We start from the raw sequence: 16,749 nt of genomic DNA on the forward strand, positions 1-16,749 counted from the left end.
AGAAAATTTTTCTTCACCCAACGTGTAATTAGACTCTGGAATTCATTGCCGGAGAACGTGGTACGGGCGGTTAGCTTGACGGAGTTTAAAAAGGGGTTAGATAGATTCCTAAAGGACAAGTCCATAGACCGCTATTAAATGGACTTGGAAAAATTCCGCATTTTTAGGTATAACTTGTCTGGAATGTTTTTACGTTTGGGGAGCGTGCCAGGTGCCCTTGACCTGGATTGGCCACTGTCGGTGACAGGATGCTGGGCTAGATGGACCTTTGGTCTTTCCCAGTATGGCACTACTTATGTACTTATGTACTTATGTACTTATGTACCAGACTGGACACCCAAAATGTAATACACATGGCTCAAGAAACGACCTTGAGCAAGAAGAATGGTCCCACCACTGGCTATAATGGTCCATAAGGACTATGGAGTGCAACGGGATAATGAATCAGATTGCATAAGTCTGTTTCTACAACTTCATTTGGCAAATTATTCTAGACTCAATAGTACAGTTAAAAACTGATCCTTATAATAACTTCCTCAACTTCTATCCATCCTCCAACATATAACATCAACGAAACTTGGTCTATTGTGGTGAATCCCCTTGAAAATTAAAAAGGCAAGATAGGCGGACTAGTTAGGCATTATGGCCTTTATCTGTCATCATATTCTAAGTTTCTATTTTATTTTTCCCCAGATTACCTAGCTTGTTAAGACTGAATCTGTTGCAGTCCTTGGTTGAAACCGCCAACATAGTCATCTCCCAATTAAATCTCACAGTTCTTTCCTTTACTGTCCTAGTTATGTTCCAGAGAAAGAACACTGTGCTTTATCAATGTTTTGTATTTTACCCTTACCTTTTAAATGGCAATTAAAGCTAGTATACCTTGAACCCTTCCAACCCACCCGTCATTTCCATAATGAAAGAGCCACCACAACCATTGCTCTGAGTAAATGCAGCTTCCCTAAATAAGCTTTTCAGTGCATTTAACTTTTATATTTACCAGACAGATACGATGTCCGTCTGTAGCCAGCCCAGATACATTGACGAGTCCTGTGGAGAGATAACTTACCATTACCGATCAGTCATTATTTTGAGGACATGTTTCTCTGGGATCAGAGAGAACAGTCAATGCAAGATTATAAAATATTTAATTATGTAGAAAGTAACTTGAAATCCATGGGAAAAGAGTTCTATAAAAATGTAAATTAAAAGACATGATTAGATGCAAGTTCTGTTGTTGACCTGAAAGGCTATTAAGATTCTCAGTAGAAAACAGATATTGGATCTGCATGTGTTTCTATTAAGTCAAAAACTGTATATCTTTGTTATAAAGTTTATTTCCCAGAAATATTTTATATAAGATTTGTGCTGCCTCTACATTATTGACTTAATATAGTGCCTTTCACCGAAGTTTGCTTTTTTACCAAAAATTACTTGAAATGAAATCTGATACCTTATTCTGAGTCTTTGGTGCACAACTGACTGTTTTAATACTTTCTCTGTAACTAGGTGGAAAAAGTAGTAATCAATTTTAAAAAGACATCCCCACAAAGCAACACACAACAATCTAATCCTTAAATAGAAATTTTATATATATATATATATATATATATATATATATATTTTTTTTTTTTTTTTTTTTTTTTTTTCAAGCAACTGACATTTAGCAAGAACATACATTTTTTTTCAGGGCACACAAACTCCAGAACTGACTTTCCATACAAATAGTTTTTCCGGTTATAATTTTCTAATTTGTTCTATACCAAATATTCCTCTCTTAGAATGTAATCACTCTTGCTATTTCTCCTCCTCTGAAACTGTAGTTTCACCAGAACTTTTAAAGCAGCAGAGTGCGAGGATTTCACTAAGAGAAAATAAGCAGATGGACAAGGCAGAGGTCTTGCTTTCTCAAGTGTGTTCTGGACTTAGGGAAGGGTAGTGCCAAAAGACACACACAAATCAATTATGGTTTTAAATATCTGAAGACTTTCACCAAAATTTTCATGTTTCCTAATTCTGGTCATTTGCAGGTGCTTACTGGCATAGATCAAAAGCACATCCAGGTCAATAAACTATTGCATCACTGCAGCGCTATCCATTTGTTTATTATGCTCCTGTCATCCCTATGGGAATAAACAATAGCTTCCAGGTCAACAGGAGAGTGATTGATAAGGAGCTCAATTTAGTACTATACTCATTTTAAAAATAGTGGCAAATCACAACAGGGTACCAAAGGATACCTTGGTAATCTAACCTCCCTTGTCTGCTAAATTAAAAAAAAAAAAAAAGAAAAAAAAAAAAAACATTCCTTTGCGTGCACAATATTGTAATTACATTACTCTATTTTCATCCGGAAAACAGTCTCCAAATGAAATCTGGATACCCCTAATGATAACTCATGCATGGATTATGAATTGCTTCTTAAATCCAAATACTCCTTGTAAAAAAAAAATAAAGTTGCAAAATTTAAGCAGTATTGGATATGCCCTTTAAGCAATGTAATTCACCCTGTTAAAACCCTCTTACCTGTGTCTAAGGAATTTACACCAAGGGAACACAAAACTTGCAGCAATCAGTCGTGGCATCCTTAGCCGAGAATCACCTGCTGCCTACTAGCTGCAATCCTGTCTCAAGATGGAGGTCGTAGGGACTCTTCATCCACTGAAAAGTTATCAGGCAAAAGGAATAAAAATGTTCATCTTGAAAATGTCTTCATTTGGACTGTCAGTCAGGCCACTATTTAATTCAGATCAAGAAAAGGTTTCTGAAGATAAATGGTGCAGTGATCCTAACATCTTGAGCTCAAATGCTGTCATTGTGCCAAGCGATCCCCTGCTGAAAACACTGCACTGTACTCCTGTACTGTGAACAGCCTTTCAAATCGCAGGAGAATATAGCAGCACAAAATAATGCTGAAATTGCAGCAGAGAAACATTATATTAAAAAGGTGCCTCCATTTTTTTCACAATCTGTATTATAAACCGAGGTACCTAAGGATTGTGTTTTTTTTGCACCTAGTTACAAGCTCAGGGTACATGCATATCCGTAGAAAAGAGGGTCCCCTTCATAAGTGGCCAGACACAGGAACGCACTAAGACCAGTGGAAAGGATAAATTACAAATCTGAGCCCTCAGGAATGTTTCTTCCATTCAGAACTAAAACCCCATTGCAGCAAAACTGGTCAAAGGTTTTATTATTACAATTTACATTTTGTACTGAAATTCGTAGCCTCTCTCTCTCTCTCTTTTGGCAATTTGCTGCAAGAGTGCAGAACAAGGAAATCTCATTTTTCTTCAAAATAAATTTCAAACTAAAGCCCGTGTGCTGTGTGAACATAATAAATTGGAAACTTAATTCAGAAACTTAGGCTCTTGAAGCCAGCGATGCCTCTGCCTTGGTCACTGTTTGGAGACTTTAGCAGGTTTCCCAGTTGTATGCCAGTGACAGTATCGATGCATCTAAAACATAGGAGATAACAGCAAATAATCCCCTTCACTGCATACAATGGGAGCACAGCAACAAATGCACTAGATTCTCCAGGTTTGGCAAAGGGAGGCCGGTCAGGAAATAAGGGATGTTCTCCCTCCTTCTTGCTTATGACTCACAGCAGTTTTTCTGCTACAGGTCAAGCCTTCAGCAGCAGCAAGTACTCTTAACTGCAAACCAAGGGCTCAAAGTTTTGTTGTCAATTCACTTCCAGGCAGAAAAACATTTTCCTCAAAAGAAACAATTTATTTAGAATGAAACAAAATCAGCTCAACTCTGTGTACGGTTTGTGACAGCTACTTTTCAGCTGTGTGAGCCATAAAAAAGGTATTCCTTACTTTCCAGAACTCTTGTGTACACAGCACAAAGCAAAGAAGTCACTTTTCCACTTAAACACGGGAATTGGCATCACAATACCAGATACACAACTTTTAAAGCTGTCATTTTAGTAATATGCACTAATACTAAAACAGACATTTTCTTCCAATCCAGGCCCATGTCAATTCCACACAAGCCACTTCTCCACTTCTGAACTGTCCCTTAGATTTTAGAATCCTGTTTTCTTTGTCACAAGTCCAGCAGATTATCTTGTAGGAGAAAATAAAAAGTATAAGTACAGGTACACAAGAACATTTTCTGCATTATTCATATGAACAAAATGGAGTGCCGGAAATATATATTTTTTTTTTACAGCTATCACATCCAACACTTAAATTGGCACCAATAATACCCAGACGCCAAACTTTCAACCTTTCTGTGGACAAAATAAAGCATAACGATCAGATATGTTTAGATGAGTGAATGCTGTTGAATGGCTATTCATATCAAAGCCCAAGACTGACTAACAAACTCCTATTCCAAGCATGAACTCTTAAAATTGTTCTAATACATTGAAAATTGTAAACTTTCAATATCTGACCTTCTATACAAGTTGTGTTAAAATCTACATCCTATCCAGTTGGGACCATTAAGTCTGTTTAACCAATAAAAGTAGACCAGTTTAACAGTGCGAGAACACCATCTGAATCAGCACAAACCAAGTCATACAAATATCCCTAAGCAGATTATTTTCCAGAAAGATCCTTAAGTCTGTAATATAAAAAATTATGTAAGTTTGTGTCTAAACAGCAAATTATTTTCAGCTAGCAATAGTAGAAAATTTCTCTTCTATACTCCCCAAGGTGCATTCAATACCACATGTACAGGTATATTTTCAAAGCACTTAGACTTACAAAGTTCCGTAGGTTACTCTGGAACTTTGTAAGTCTAAGTGCTTTGAAAATATGCCTCACAGTAACCTATGGAACTTTGTAAGTCCAGTTTCTAATCACCATCTTTCCAGATATAAGAACACTATATGATAATATATATTTTACTAGTTAATTTGTTAAACCTCTTACACCTTGAACTTGGTTCTATAAATCAGTGCTGCACTCCTCTTCTGGATTCAAAGGGAGAGTAATGCAAGAACACTTTGCTCCCATGTTAATTTATTTCTGAACCGTAGGGGGGGGGGGGGTGCTGCTCTGAGTAGGGGATATATATAATTTCTAAATATTTTAACAACTGAACAAAATTTGTGATTAATAGAAAGTGTACAGCATGTGCAATAGGTAAAGCTCACATTAGCTGTAAAATATCTGCAAAGATGAACTGCACTGGAATGATTCACTCAATTTCAATTCTGATGAGATAAATGGACAGTACCCACATGTAAAGACAAAGTACACACTATCATTTATAAAGATTGTTCTTTCTGTAAAGGAAAGCTATTAAACTGGGTGTTTGGTGAACAGCCTACAATTGTTTTGCTGTAGTTTAAGTGCTGTGAAAATGAAAATGTAGTGCTGTCATTGTATTACACCATCAGATTTTTTAAAAACTCCTCTTCAAAACACCTTCAGCAACAATCACAACAAAATATTAGATTTAACAAAACTACACCAAAGTTTCCATGTAAATACCAGCAAATATGCAGTTCAAAACACTGGCCTTGAAAACAGAAACTGCTAGGTCTGTTAAACCAAGACAAGTTTACTATTTCTGATAGTCTTCTAAGCCAAACTCCCACCCCTACCACCAATTCACTGTCCTTATATAATTTATGGCTGTGAATGGAACTCAGGTGTCTGCTGCATACCCAAGAGTTTATTAAAAACAAACAAAAGTTACTTTTAGTGCTGTAAGAAAGAATCTGCTCATCTAGCTGCATTTTAAAGAAAATTACAGTACTTAAATTGCTCTATTTTCTTCTACAAAATTTAGCTTCCACTTGTAAGTACCCCATCGTGAATCTACCATCAGATTGAAAGGCTTTCCATTTCAATGCACATGAGAGTGTTGTAGTAAGGCAGCAAAAGTACAATACCACTCACAAACATCCACATAAGCATTACACATATCTACAGATGCTGAAATGTTCCGCAGAAAGGTCTATGGTGTGCAGGATGGGAAAGCCCAGTGATAAAGCTTACTTTGTTATTTAGGATATTATTTGTGCCAATTCATGAGAAACCAAAGTTTTAATTACAAACACTGAAAAAGTCACATATAACATTCATTAAAGCCTCAAATCATCTCGGTATTCAAGGATCCCATTCTGCAGAGGTTTTGTATCTTAATTAACATTTAGGAACATTAAATGCAGATAAGGAAAATGTCTTAGAATGTAGATACTCTTACTACCCAAGAGAAATCCAACATGCTGTACAAGTGAATAGTTATCTTAACAAAACCTCTTAAGTTACACTTAAAAAACAAATTGACAATTTCTAAGTATTCGGGCTTAAGATGAAATTTTAAAGCCTAGTTTACCAAGCTTTTTATGCCCCATGTAGACAGAATAGGACAGGTATCTTAATGAATCAGCCCACTGGATAGGTCAAAGATTTTGAAGTCTTAGCTCAAACAGAATTAAATATATTCTGAAATTTAAACTACATAGCAAATCATTTACCTCTGAAGGTATAAGTGAGACAATAAGGGCACCACAATTTTATGCCCAAATATAAGCTGCTAGATAAAGTACTTTAGAAATATTCTGGATGTTCCTTCAGAATTAAGATTCAGCATGTGATTTATCTACCTCATAAGTGATGAAAAATAAATCAGGCTTATCTTAAGTCACAGATTTGCCCCTAAACATGTGCCTTTCAATTTTATCAATTAGAAAATAAACTATATAGATGTATATACACAAACAGATATGAAGTTATATATGCAAAAGGACAATGGCAACCACCATTAGGTGAGATGGATTTAGTGACTAAAAGGATGATCACCTGACTCTGCTTCTCACGTAGGCATTTACCACAATTACCGAGAACATTTTACGATATCATTATTCTTACAGCTTGGCAGAATGAACTAGCATGCAGACAATATTAACAGTATTGTCACATTTTACATCCTGATGCAACCCCTGAACACATACAGGCTAAAACCTGTAAATTCTGCAGAAAAGGAAAAATTAGATTAAATGGAATTCTGTTTTGTAAGTGGTAAAAGCTGAAGAAAAGGAACAATGACAGGGGGCAGCCAGAATATATGTAAAATTTGAAATGAATAAAGTTTAAACATGAAAAAATATTTAAAAAAAGGTATTTACATGTTCTATATCTACTACTACTACTGGAAACAAAGTTAGAGCTCCTGTGCAGTTGGGACCACGTATTCTTGGTAAAAATTCAGTGAACATATTGTGGATAGGCAACTTTTGTAGTAAAAAATGCAGCATAGCTAAACATGGGAACCCCCCCCCCCCCCTCTACTAAGAACTAGTGGGGAAGGAGTTCCTCAGGGAGGACCAGTCACCCCCTCTTCCTCTGGCAAGCTAGCTCTATGAGCAGTTTCTAAACATGTGGGTCAACTGTGCTAATAGGGTTTATTTCAAACCCAGTCCAGCAGGTCTTCCAGTCTGAAACCATGCATGGCGCAGCATTCAGGAAGGGCTGGTATGACACTATGTGGTATCACATACCAGAAGTCACTAACCCATAGCAGAACAGTCTAGTTAAAGAAATGACCCTTATTTAAGTGCACAGCGCAAAATTGTCTTTAACCAGCCACCCACCCCAACCTCCCTCCCACAAAAAAGTACAATAATTTCAATAGGGAAAAATATGAATGGGGTCCAAGAACTCTGCAAAGCAAAATGTGACTATATAAAATCTATTTTATACCGTTTTAGCTGCTGGAAATAGAAACATTGTTTTGTACACTTTCTATTCCATGAAAATATGTTTCTCTAGTCAAGCAGACACATTACTGCCTTTAAAAATATCTTTCCTGTTAAAGCATTTGCTATTTAGTAGATTCCATTTGAGGATCCTACAGCCCACCCCCAAATATCCATTAAAATGAAAATGCATTAAAACCTGCACTTAACATACTATATCGAAGTTTCTCTTCTTGGTAAGACTGGACTGAAATGCTTAGATCATTTATGAAGTGTGACTGAATTCAATCAAATTTCCTGCCCTGAAGGACTGTGCTAGCTTTAAAAAGGACTGTGGAATCCAACTGCCTTATTGAAAAAGGGAGAAAAAAAAATCTAGATCACCAAATACTTCTTAAAGCACCTCTTCATTACTTGCATACTAGTGTAAGTACGAAACATTCATGGCTGGTAACAATGCTGACTCGTATTTAAACCAGGTCTTATTGCTACAAACTCAAGATGTATTATGGGATACAGTGCTGTTGATTCAAATAGTGAGATACAGGAATACATGGTTCAGATGGCTTATTTTCAGGCGTACGAACCTAAAACAAACACACAAGATGTAGGACAAGTGAAATCCTCTAAAGAATACCCAATCAAGAACTGCCTCTTGACATAAAAGAAATTAGATCTATGCCAATGTATGTCAAACTGAAACACTAAGGTGGGTTCTTCTGTCAGGAAAATCAATTTCCAGCATGAAAGGGAATATATTTAGAAGATTCCAGATCACATTTAAACAATGTAATGTCAAGTCACTGATGTGTATACACATCATACAGATATCCAGGCAGCTCAGAATATCATGCAAGTTACTCTGGAACCTTTTTAAAAGAGAAGATAGTAAACAAGACAAGAAAATGCAAGTTACAAAGAAAGCCCCTAGACTAATAATGATAGGTTTGCCTTCCTGCTCCACTTAAAAAGTAATTGCTAAATGTTACCTTAACTGTGAAACTTATCTTGCTATGTGCTGTATTAGAAATTATAAAAATTGTACCACACAAACTCGAACACTTAAATAGAACAGATTATACTGTATCCCATAATACAATTATAAAGCAAGTAGCAAGATACAATTACACAATGAATTACGATGCCCCACGTACAATGATCATAACAAGGTAGTCATCTTCTGATTTTGCTAAAGCCTTTGCAGTTGAATCCAAAAACTGCTGTGAGAAATCACAAGGTGGAAAAGCATGAAGAACACCGGTATTCTCCTTGTCCTTATTCCCCCCCACAGGGAGACTGATGACCCCAGCTGCCTGCTTTTGTTTTAAGTAGGACACCAAGTTCCGCAAAGGCCTCTGGGTAGAAGTGACTTGCTCCCCAGCAGAAGCTGAGGCTCCAGGCACAGCAAGTAGAACAGCATATCCATTGGGCCCTGCAACTTTGATGCGTCGAGTCACTTCATCCAATTTGGGTTGATCAAGTCGTAAACGTTGAGTGATCTTGAGCTGGGCTACTTTTCCTCCAGTAGATCCCTCAGCCAACAGGCTACTTGCCACATTGAGGTCACCTTGCAGAAGATGCATACTGGATGGGAAGTTGCTGTTTTTGAGAAGCAGCATGCCCTGCCAGGCTAGACATAGTTTATGAGTACCATCTGGTTTCTGAGGAGATTTCACTCGGGCACTAATATTTTCAGGCCTCTCGTCTTTTTTCAAAGGACTTTTACTCTCAGCTGCCCGATGCTTCTTTTCCCTTTCTACAGAGTTGGAGCTTTTCCTGTCACGTTTATCGCCTTGGCCCCGCTCTAAACTGTTTCTGCGATCTCTAGAAGGAGAGGGTCGATCAATGCGTGAGACTGCACGTTCAGTGTCACTATAGCGGCCGTCGCGCCCACTGCTGCCCTCAGGGCTACGTTCAGAAGAAGCACAGTGACGCTTTCTGGATCGGTCACTTTCAGGGGAACGGTCCAAATGGCGTCCTTCATCAGGAAGTCTCCGTTTCCTGGGCTGGTCTCGATTAGGTAGATCCCTTTCACGCTCTAAGGACCAGCCATCTCGCCTGCGTTCAAGAGTATCTAGAGGCTCATATACACCCCGGTTTCTGTCTCTCATGGGTGGTGGTATCCACTCAGTCTCTGAATATAAATCACGTTCTCGGTCTCTATACAACAGTGGAGGAGTGCGGTCTCTGGTCCTCAGTGGATCAGCAGCCCGATGGCCAAAAGATTCCCCTACCAGATCGTAATGAGGTAGTGGCAACGGCTGCAGGTATTGTTGCTGATAAAGATGTTCTGTATCTGCAAAGTCCACCCGAAGTCGACGATCTTGACCACCCAAGGGGAAGCCACGCATGTGGGAGCAAGCAGCTTGAGCTGCATCCAGGCTTTCATACTGTATGTAGGCCCAACTATCTCCTTTACGATAATCTATAGTCCTGATAGTACCAAATCGGTCAAATTCACGAGCCAGGGCTGCCAGGGGGACCCAGGGGCCCAGACCTCCAACCCAGAGGCGAGTGGTAGGTGTTGCTTTGCCATAGCCAATCTTGATAGCATTGCGAACAACAACTTTACCAGACATAGCCATCTTTGCACGGTGTGCCATGTCCAGGTTCTCAAACTTGAGGAAACCATAGGTACTAGGTTGCCCTCTGCCTGGGCGCTTGATGTCCACTTCTGTGATCACTCCAAAACGGTCAAACGCCCTGCGGAGGTCGCTCTCACTCACTGTGATATCAAGATTACCCAGGAACAGCGTCCGATTGGCCCTTTGGTCATCCTCTGGGGAGATCTCTTCCTCTCGAAAGCCGACTCGCTGCTCCAAAGCATATGCTGGTCGCACCCGGTTGCCGTAGAAAGTATAATCTCTCTCCCTTTCCAACTCTCGAGGAAGAGGCGGGGGAGGCGGGGGAGGTAAGCGTCCCAAAGCAAGCTGCTGCAGGCGGTAATCTCTGTAGCCAAGACCAGCAGGGGACAGTGCTCTTTGTCCATGTGGGTGGCGATGCCCAGGCACAGTTGCTACAGATGCAGCTGCTGCCCCTGCTACAGGGTATGTGTCTTTATCCAACGGGGACCGGCTGCGGCGGCGATTGACATAGACAGCTTCAATTTTTAAAGGCCTGTCATACAAGACCAGACGCCCCCTGGCGTGTTTGGCCGCACGTGCATCCTCAGGCCTCCGGAAGTTGACAAAGGCCACGCGCTCCTCGCCGGTACGGTTGATTTTCACACTTACGTCACCGAACTTCTTAAACTCATGGAACAGGCCGTCCTCTACGGCTTCATCGCTCAGCTGGGAGCCCAGTTCACTGATCTTCAACGTTTTGTACTCACTCTCGGCCGTCAGCCCTGCACTTGAGGCCGCAGCCGTGCTTCGGGCCTCCCCGCCACGGCCGGCTGCTGCTCCCCGGGACTCGGTGTTCTTGGTGCTGCCTGGTGAAATGTAGCTGTGCGGCCCGCTGGTTCTGCCAGATGCCGGTGCCTCGTACTCCCTGCTACCGGCACGGCCCTTGTCCGAATGCAGGCTGCGTCGGCCGCCGCTCTCAAGCTGCTTTCCGGCCGAGCTGCTGCCATTGCTGCCGCCAGATGAGCTCAGCTTCTTATTGGTGCGCTCCCGCACCGAGTCCTCCGCTGTCCGGGAACGCTTCGCCTTGGCTGGAGATCGCTCTTTTCCCTTCATGGCAGCTACTCCAGTATAACAGTCAATATCAGAGTGTAACAGCTCCAGTCACACACACTGACCGGACGCCATTTTCTCCTTAACCCGCCAATTGGCCCCGCCCATCACCACACTGATTAGCGGGATAGCGACGATCTGGATCTCCGATTGGCTGAAGCTGCTGCTTGTCTGTCAACCGAACGTTATGTTTGGCCGTAATTACGTCACGCTGAGGGGGGGGGCACAGACGTTCTGCTGCGTCTAATCCCCTCCCCCCCAAGGACTCAGGTTAGATTGAGGAGTGCGAGGGGTTGGCTGAGCCGAAAGTAGCCGGGAAAAGATACTCAGAGACCCCGAAAGTACTTGTGACCCGGCAGATCGGTGATGTATGTGAATGAAAGAAGCAGCTGTCAGTCTTCTGTGATGCGAGCTAGAAGCATGGAGGAGGAGGGACTTAGATTTTGGGGACCAATGAAAACATTTAAAGGGCTTTGTTCAGGACATTTTGGATTCGTTTTTAGCCAATGATGTTAAAGTGTTACAGTTGGTTAATGGCGCCTCAGAACTTGCCAAGACTCAGGGTTGGCTTTTTCCACGCCCTCCCTCCCCTCCCCCTCCCTGCTTTGTACAGTGAATGGAGTAGACATAATGCACTGACTGACTGCACTACTCAGTTCTCCTTGGCTGTTGTAGGAGTTGGAGCACCTTTGGTAGTCTTTTGTTTTTAATGCAAGAGATGCGTGAATGGCCTTTTCCCCAAGTCTGCCTGCCAAAAATAAAAACGGGTTCTCCATGAAGCTGTCTAAACCCATTTTAACCTTAGCTATGCTAATTTTCTGCTTGCATACATCCAGTCTAAGAACTGTATTACCAGCAGCATTCTTGGTTTCCCAGTGTCCTCAGTGGACTGGAGGAGTAGCTTAGTGGCTAGAGCAGCGCCGAGAAGCCCAGTTCAAATCCTCACTGCACCTCTTTCTGCCCTTGGCCAAGTTACCTCATCCTGCATTGCCTCAGGCAGGGCCGGTTTTAGCAATTGCAGGACCCTGTGCAGAGGCCCCACCCCTTGTTGACATGATGCATTTTAAACATTTTTTTTTATTTCAAATAAAGACAAATCAAGCAAAACTTGTACAAAAAAACTAATTCAAATACGCACAGTGCTATTTAAAACGAATCGGAGGAAAGTTTTCTTCACTCAACGCGTAGTTAAACTCTGGAATTCTTTGCCGGAACAGGTGGTTAAGGCAGTTAACTTAGCGGACTTCAAAAAAGGGTTAGACGGCTTCCTGGAGGAAAAAGCCATAGAATGTTATTGAATGAACAAGGGAATAATAATAAGGCAGCCTCCTTTGTTAAGGGAGCTAGGCAGGTGATAACACCTAGTACAGCCTTCTGTTTTGCACTCCTTCCAGGGATCAACTTCCAGGGAGGTCACACTTGGGGGGAGGTAATCTGCCCTTTTTTATTATTTTTTGTAGACCCCTAAGCTGCCGTGTCAGGTGTTATAAATAAATATTTTTCTATGTATCTCCGTTTTCCTGTTGTTATTAGAGGTGCCTTGCTGGTCTCACTACTCTTTTACATGCACTTTTTATACATAGTAGATGACGGCAGAAAAAGACCTGCACGGTCCATCCAGTCTGCCCAACAAGATAACTCATATTTGCTACTTTTTGTGTATACCCTACCTTGATTTGTACCTGTGCTCTTCAGGGCACAGATCGTATAAGTCTGCCCAGCACTATCCTCGCCTCCCAACCACCACCCCTGCCTCCCAACCACCGGCTCTAGCACAGACCGTACAAGTCTGTATACGTATATACGTAGTGGACAACAGTCTCCCGCTTTTGCGGTTCTCTCCTTTTTCAAACTTTTGCAGTCTTTACTTTTCTGTGGGGTTTGGTACGTTTTACAGAACGGGGAATGTGAGGAGCGAGAGTATCCAGAGCAGAGGAGAGAATAGTATTATAGGAAGAGACAGCCTCATTGACAGACTTGGATAACATAGTGGTAGAGAAGAGATTAGAAACATTGGAGTAGAAGGCTCAACAGCCTGAAGATTCCTAAATGTATTGGTTAAGATTGGACGGGACTGGGGAGGAGCGTGTTTAAGTGTGAAAGTTACCAGATGATGGTCAGAGAGGGGAAGAGTTGAGGCACACAAACTGGAGAGTGAGCAGTTTGAGGAGAGGATAAGATTAAGACAGTGGCCATTCTGGTGAGTGGGGGCAGTGGAGCAAAGTTGAAGATTGAAAGAGGATGTTAAGGCAAGAAACTGAGAAGCATACGAGTCAGAGGGATCATTAGCATGAATGTTAAAATCCCCAAGAATGAGGGAAGGAGATGAAGGTTCAAGAAAGAAGGAAAGCCAAGCATCAAAGTCAGTGAGAAAGGAAGAAAGGGACTTATCAGGGGGTCAATAAATGACTGCTACTCGGAGAGGCAGAGGAGCAAATAGACGGATGGAGTGGACTTCGAAGGAAGAAAAACAGTGAGACTGAGGTAGAAGAGGAGGTTGAAATCTACAAGAGGGTGAAAGTAGTAGCCCGACACCACCTCCGCGGCCAACTGGACGAGGAGTATGGGAGAAAAGATAAGCTCCATGGCATAGGGCCACAACTGAAGCAGAGTCTTCATGGCAAAGCCAAGTTTCAGTTAGGGCAAGCAAATGGAGAGTACGAGAGATAAAGAGGTCATTGATGTAGGAAAGTTTGTTACAGACAGAGTGGGCATTCCACAGAGCACAAGAGAAAGGCAGGGAAGGATGGGGGAGGAGAAGAACAGAAATTAGATTGGAGATATCACGGTGTGACATGCACAAATAGGATGAGAGCTGATGTGGAGGACCAGGATTGGGATTAATGTCCCCAGCGGAGAGCAGGAGAAGGAGTAAGAGAGTACGGAGAAGAGTAGGAGAGGTACGACAACAGCGACGAAGGCAAGATGTACTCAGATAGAAAGGAGATGGATGAATGGAAGGAAGGAAATGTTCAAGTTTGAGAGCTGAGAAAAAGGAAGAGGAAAAAAGAGATGGTGAGATGATGAATACAGAGGGTGGACAATGTGTTCCTGCAGTGTACAGTGGTTTAAGATGGAGAAACAAATTAGGAAGGGACAGTACCAAGAAGAAAAAGTGTAATGGAGCCATAAGTAGTGACTGGGAGAAAATATAAATGTAAAGAGAAAATGCCCTGAGTGGATTGGAGTGAACCTGGGAGTCACCCTGGAGAAGGCTATGAGAATATGCAGATGAGCTGCAAGTCCTCCACAGCACTTGAAAGGCAGCCAGTGAGAGAGCTGGACATCTCTCAGCCAAGGAAAGGCTTACCAGGGGTTAGGCCGAAACCAGCATTCCTTCCCCTAGAGGGTCACCTGACCTTAGCCAAAAAGCACCTGGAAACCCTGGGCACCTGGAGCGTGGGCCTGGGGAAGATCAGGGTGGACCTGGGAATCAGCAGAAGGGCGGCAAGTCCTCCACAGCACCTGGTGGGAGCGCTGGGCACCTAGAGCGGAGGCCCTGAGTGGATCGGAGTGGACCTGGGAGTCACCCCGGAGAAGGCAGGATATGCAGATGAGCTGCAAGGCCTCCACAGCACCTGAAAGGCAGACGGTGGTAGAGCTGGGCACCTCTCAGCAGAGGAAAGGCTTACCAGGGGTTAGGCCGAAGCCAGCATTCCTCCCCCTGAGGGCCGCCTGATCCTAGCCAAAAAGCACCTGGAAACCCTGGGCACTTGGAGCGAGGGCCCTGGGAAGATCGGGGTGGACCTGGGAGTCACCCCGGATACAGCTGTGAGGAAATGCAGAAGGGCTGCAAGTCCTCCACAGCACCTGGTGGGAGCGCTGGGCACCTAGAGCGGAGGCCCTGAGTGGATCGGAGTGGACCTGGGAGTCACCCTGGTGAAGGCAGGATATGCAGATGAGCTGCAAGTCCTCCACAGCACCTGAAAGGCAGCCGGTGATAGAGCTGGGCACCTCTCAGCTGAGGAAAGGCTTACCAGGGGTTAGGCCGAAGCCAGCATTCCTCCCCCTGAAGGTCGCCTAAGCAATTGTCAATTTTCTTCCAAGGTCTAGTTTAAAAACAATAGCTCTTTCTTCTTTTTAAAGGCTACATCAGCTGCCTGGTTCCACCTTGATTATGGTGGTGCCTATCCTTTTGGAATGGGCTCACTTTTCCTCAGAATGTTACTCAGCTCCGGTTAAATGTAGATCCCTCTTCACTGCACCATTATCTCATCCATACATTGATCTTCTGGTGCTCTGCCTGCCTCACGGGTCCTTCTTGTGGAATAGAGAGTATTTCTGAATACAGTGTGGACAATTCCTACCTAAAATCCTACATATCTCCTTCCCACACTTTCCAATTTCTTTGTACTCACACAGACCAAGACAACTAGCTTTTCCTCAGTCTAAAATCCCATCTTGGTGACATGCAAGATCTGCCAGCTTTGCACCATGCAGGCAAGTTACCAAGTAATCCTCATGCCTACCAGCCACCCAGCTGTCTACATTCCTAATTATCAAATTGCTAATTAGAAGGCCCTCCTAACTCTGCACTCCTGGGCATATGCCCCTAGAGGCATCCTTGGTATGAGAGGATACAGCAGCACCTGAAGGGAAAGTCCTGCCTTATAGGATCCCTTTCTGCCAAACCAAGGTGATGCTCTCCTTCCAAATAACCTGTCTTTTCCATGACTGCACAAAGATTGCCAGAGTAGAGGTAGGAGTGCTCTACTGTATCCCTGAAGGTCTCTTGTATAACCTCCGTTCATCAGCATTTTTAGACATGTTTCTATGAAGTCCATCAGAAGTGCATTCAAACCATAAGGGGGTGTGTTAAGGGTGGGATCTGGGTGTTCCTAACACTTGGATGTTTTTCTGCCATAATGGAACAAAACAAAACATCCAGGGCTGTAAGTTTGACATTTTGGTGTAGACCTGTTTTATTAATGAATAATCCCAATCGATAGTGGTTACTTAATAATACTGTGTGACTCTACCTATTAAATACTTATTTATTTATTTTTTATTTTTTTAGCTGTTTAAGGCTATTTTTATATTATTCAAAACCAAATTTTTATATATATTTATGCTGAGAGATGAGATTTGAAAGAGGGAAAATGCCTCTGTTAGTCAGCAGTCTGAACTTTTTGTCTTAACAGATTCGCTGAACAGACACTCTTCATTGGCAAAAAAACCCTCTATTTTCTTATATCTCTTTCTCTTTACATATTTTTAACAGTGAGTATAGCTGGGTATAACTGAGATGATAAATTCTATGAGCTTCTGCATACAACCTAAGCAGTGCACTTATTTCAGAATTTCTCAACGGTTTCAACCAAACATAAGCTATCAACTTATCTTACATCTTTATCTGTCAATGGTTTCGCCCTTCTGTTTACTCGGGCTTCATCAGGGAAATCTTTCTGTTGT

At 42.2% G+C, this 16,749-nt stretch overlaps 1 protein-coding gene across 3 annotated transcripts in view; it reads right to left on the reverse strand.

Moving 5' to 3' along the window:
• RBM15 (RNA binding motif protein 15) overlaps positions 1 to 11,412 on the reverse strand; it is a 61,832-nt gene extending 50,420 nt beyond the window's left edge. The window contains exons 1-3 of one of the 3 annotated variants that reach the window (XR_003943963.1): positions 8,818 to 11,412; positions 2,527 to 4,073; positions 1,001 to 1,050 (exon numbers count right to left, since the gene is read on the reverse strand). Coding sequence is in view for 1 of the 3 variants with exons in the window: in XM_030220550.1 (XP_030076410.1) it covers positions 3,951 to 4,073; positions 8,818 to 11,340 (2,646 nt within the window). In the remaining 2 variants the exon portion in view is untranslated. Of the gene's footprint in view, positions 1 to 1,000; positions 1,051 to 2,341; positions 4,074 to 7,877 lie in introns of those variants that run through there. The other 2 variants (XM_030220550.1, XR_003943964.1) reach the window with 2 other exon arrangements.
• Positions 11,413 to 16,749: the final 5,337 nt, after the last annotated feature.

The sequence above is a fragment of the Microcaecilia unicolor genome, chromosome 12, assembly GCF_901765095.1.
Source record: "Microcaecilia unicolor chromosome 12, aMicUni1.1, whole genome shotgun sequence".
Lineage (NCBI taxonomy): Eukaryota > Metazoa > Chordata > Amphibia > Gymnophiona > Siphonopidae > Microcaecilia > Microcaecilia unicolor.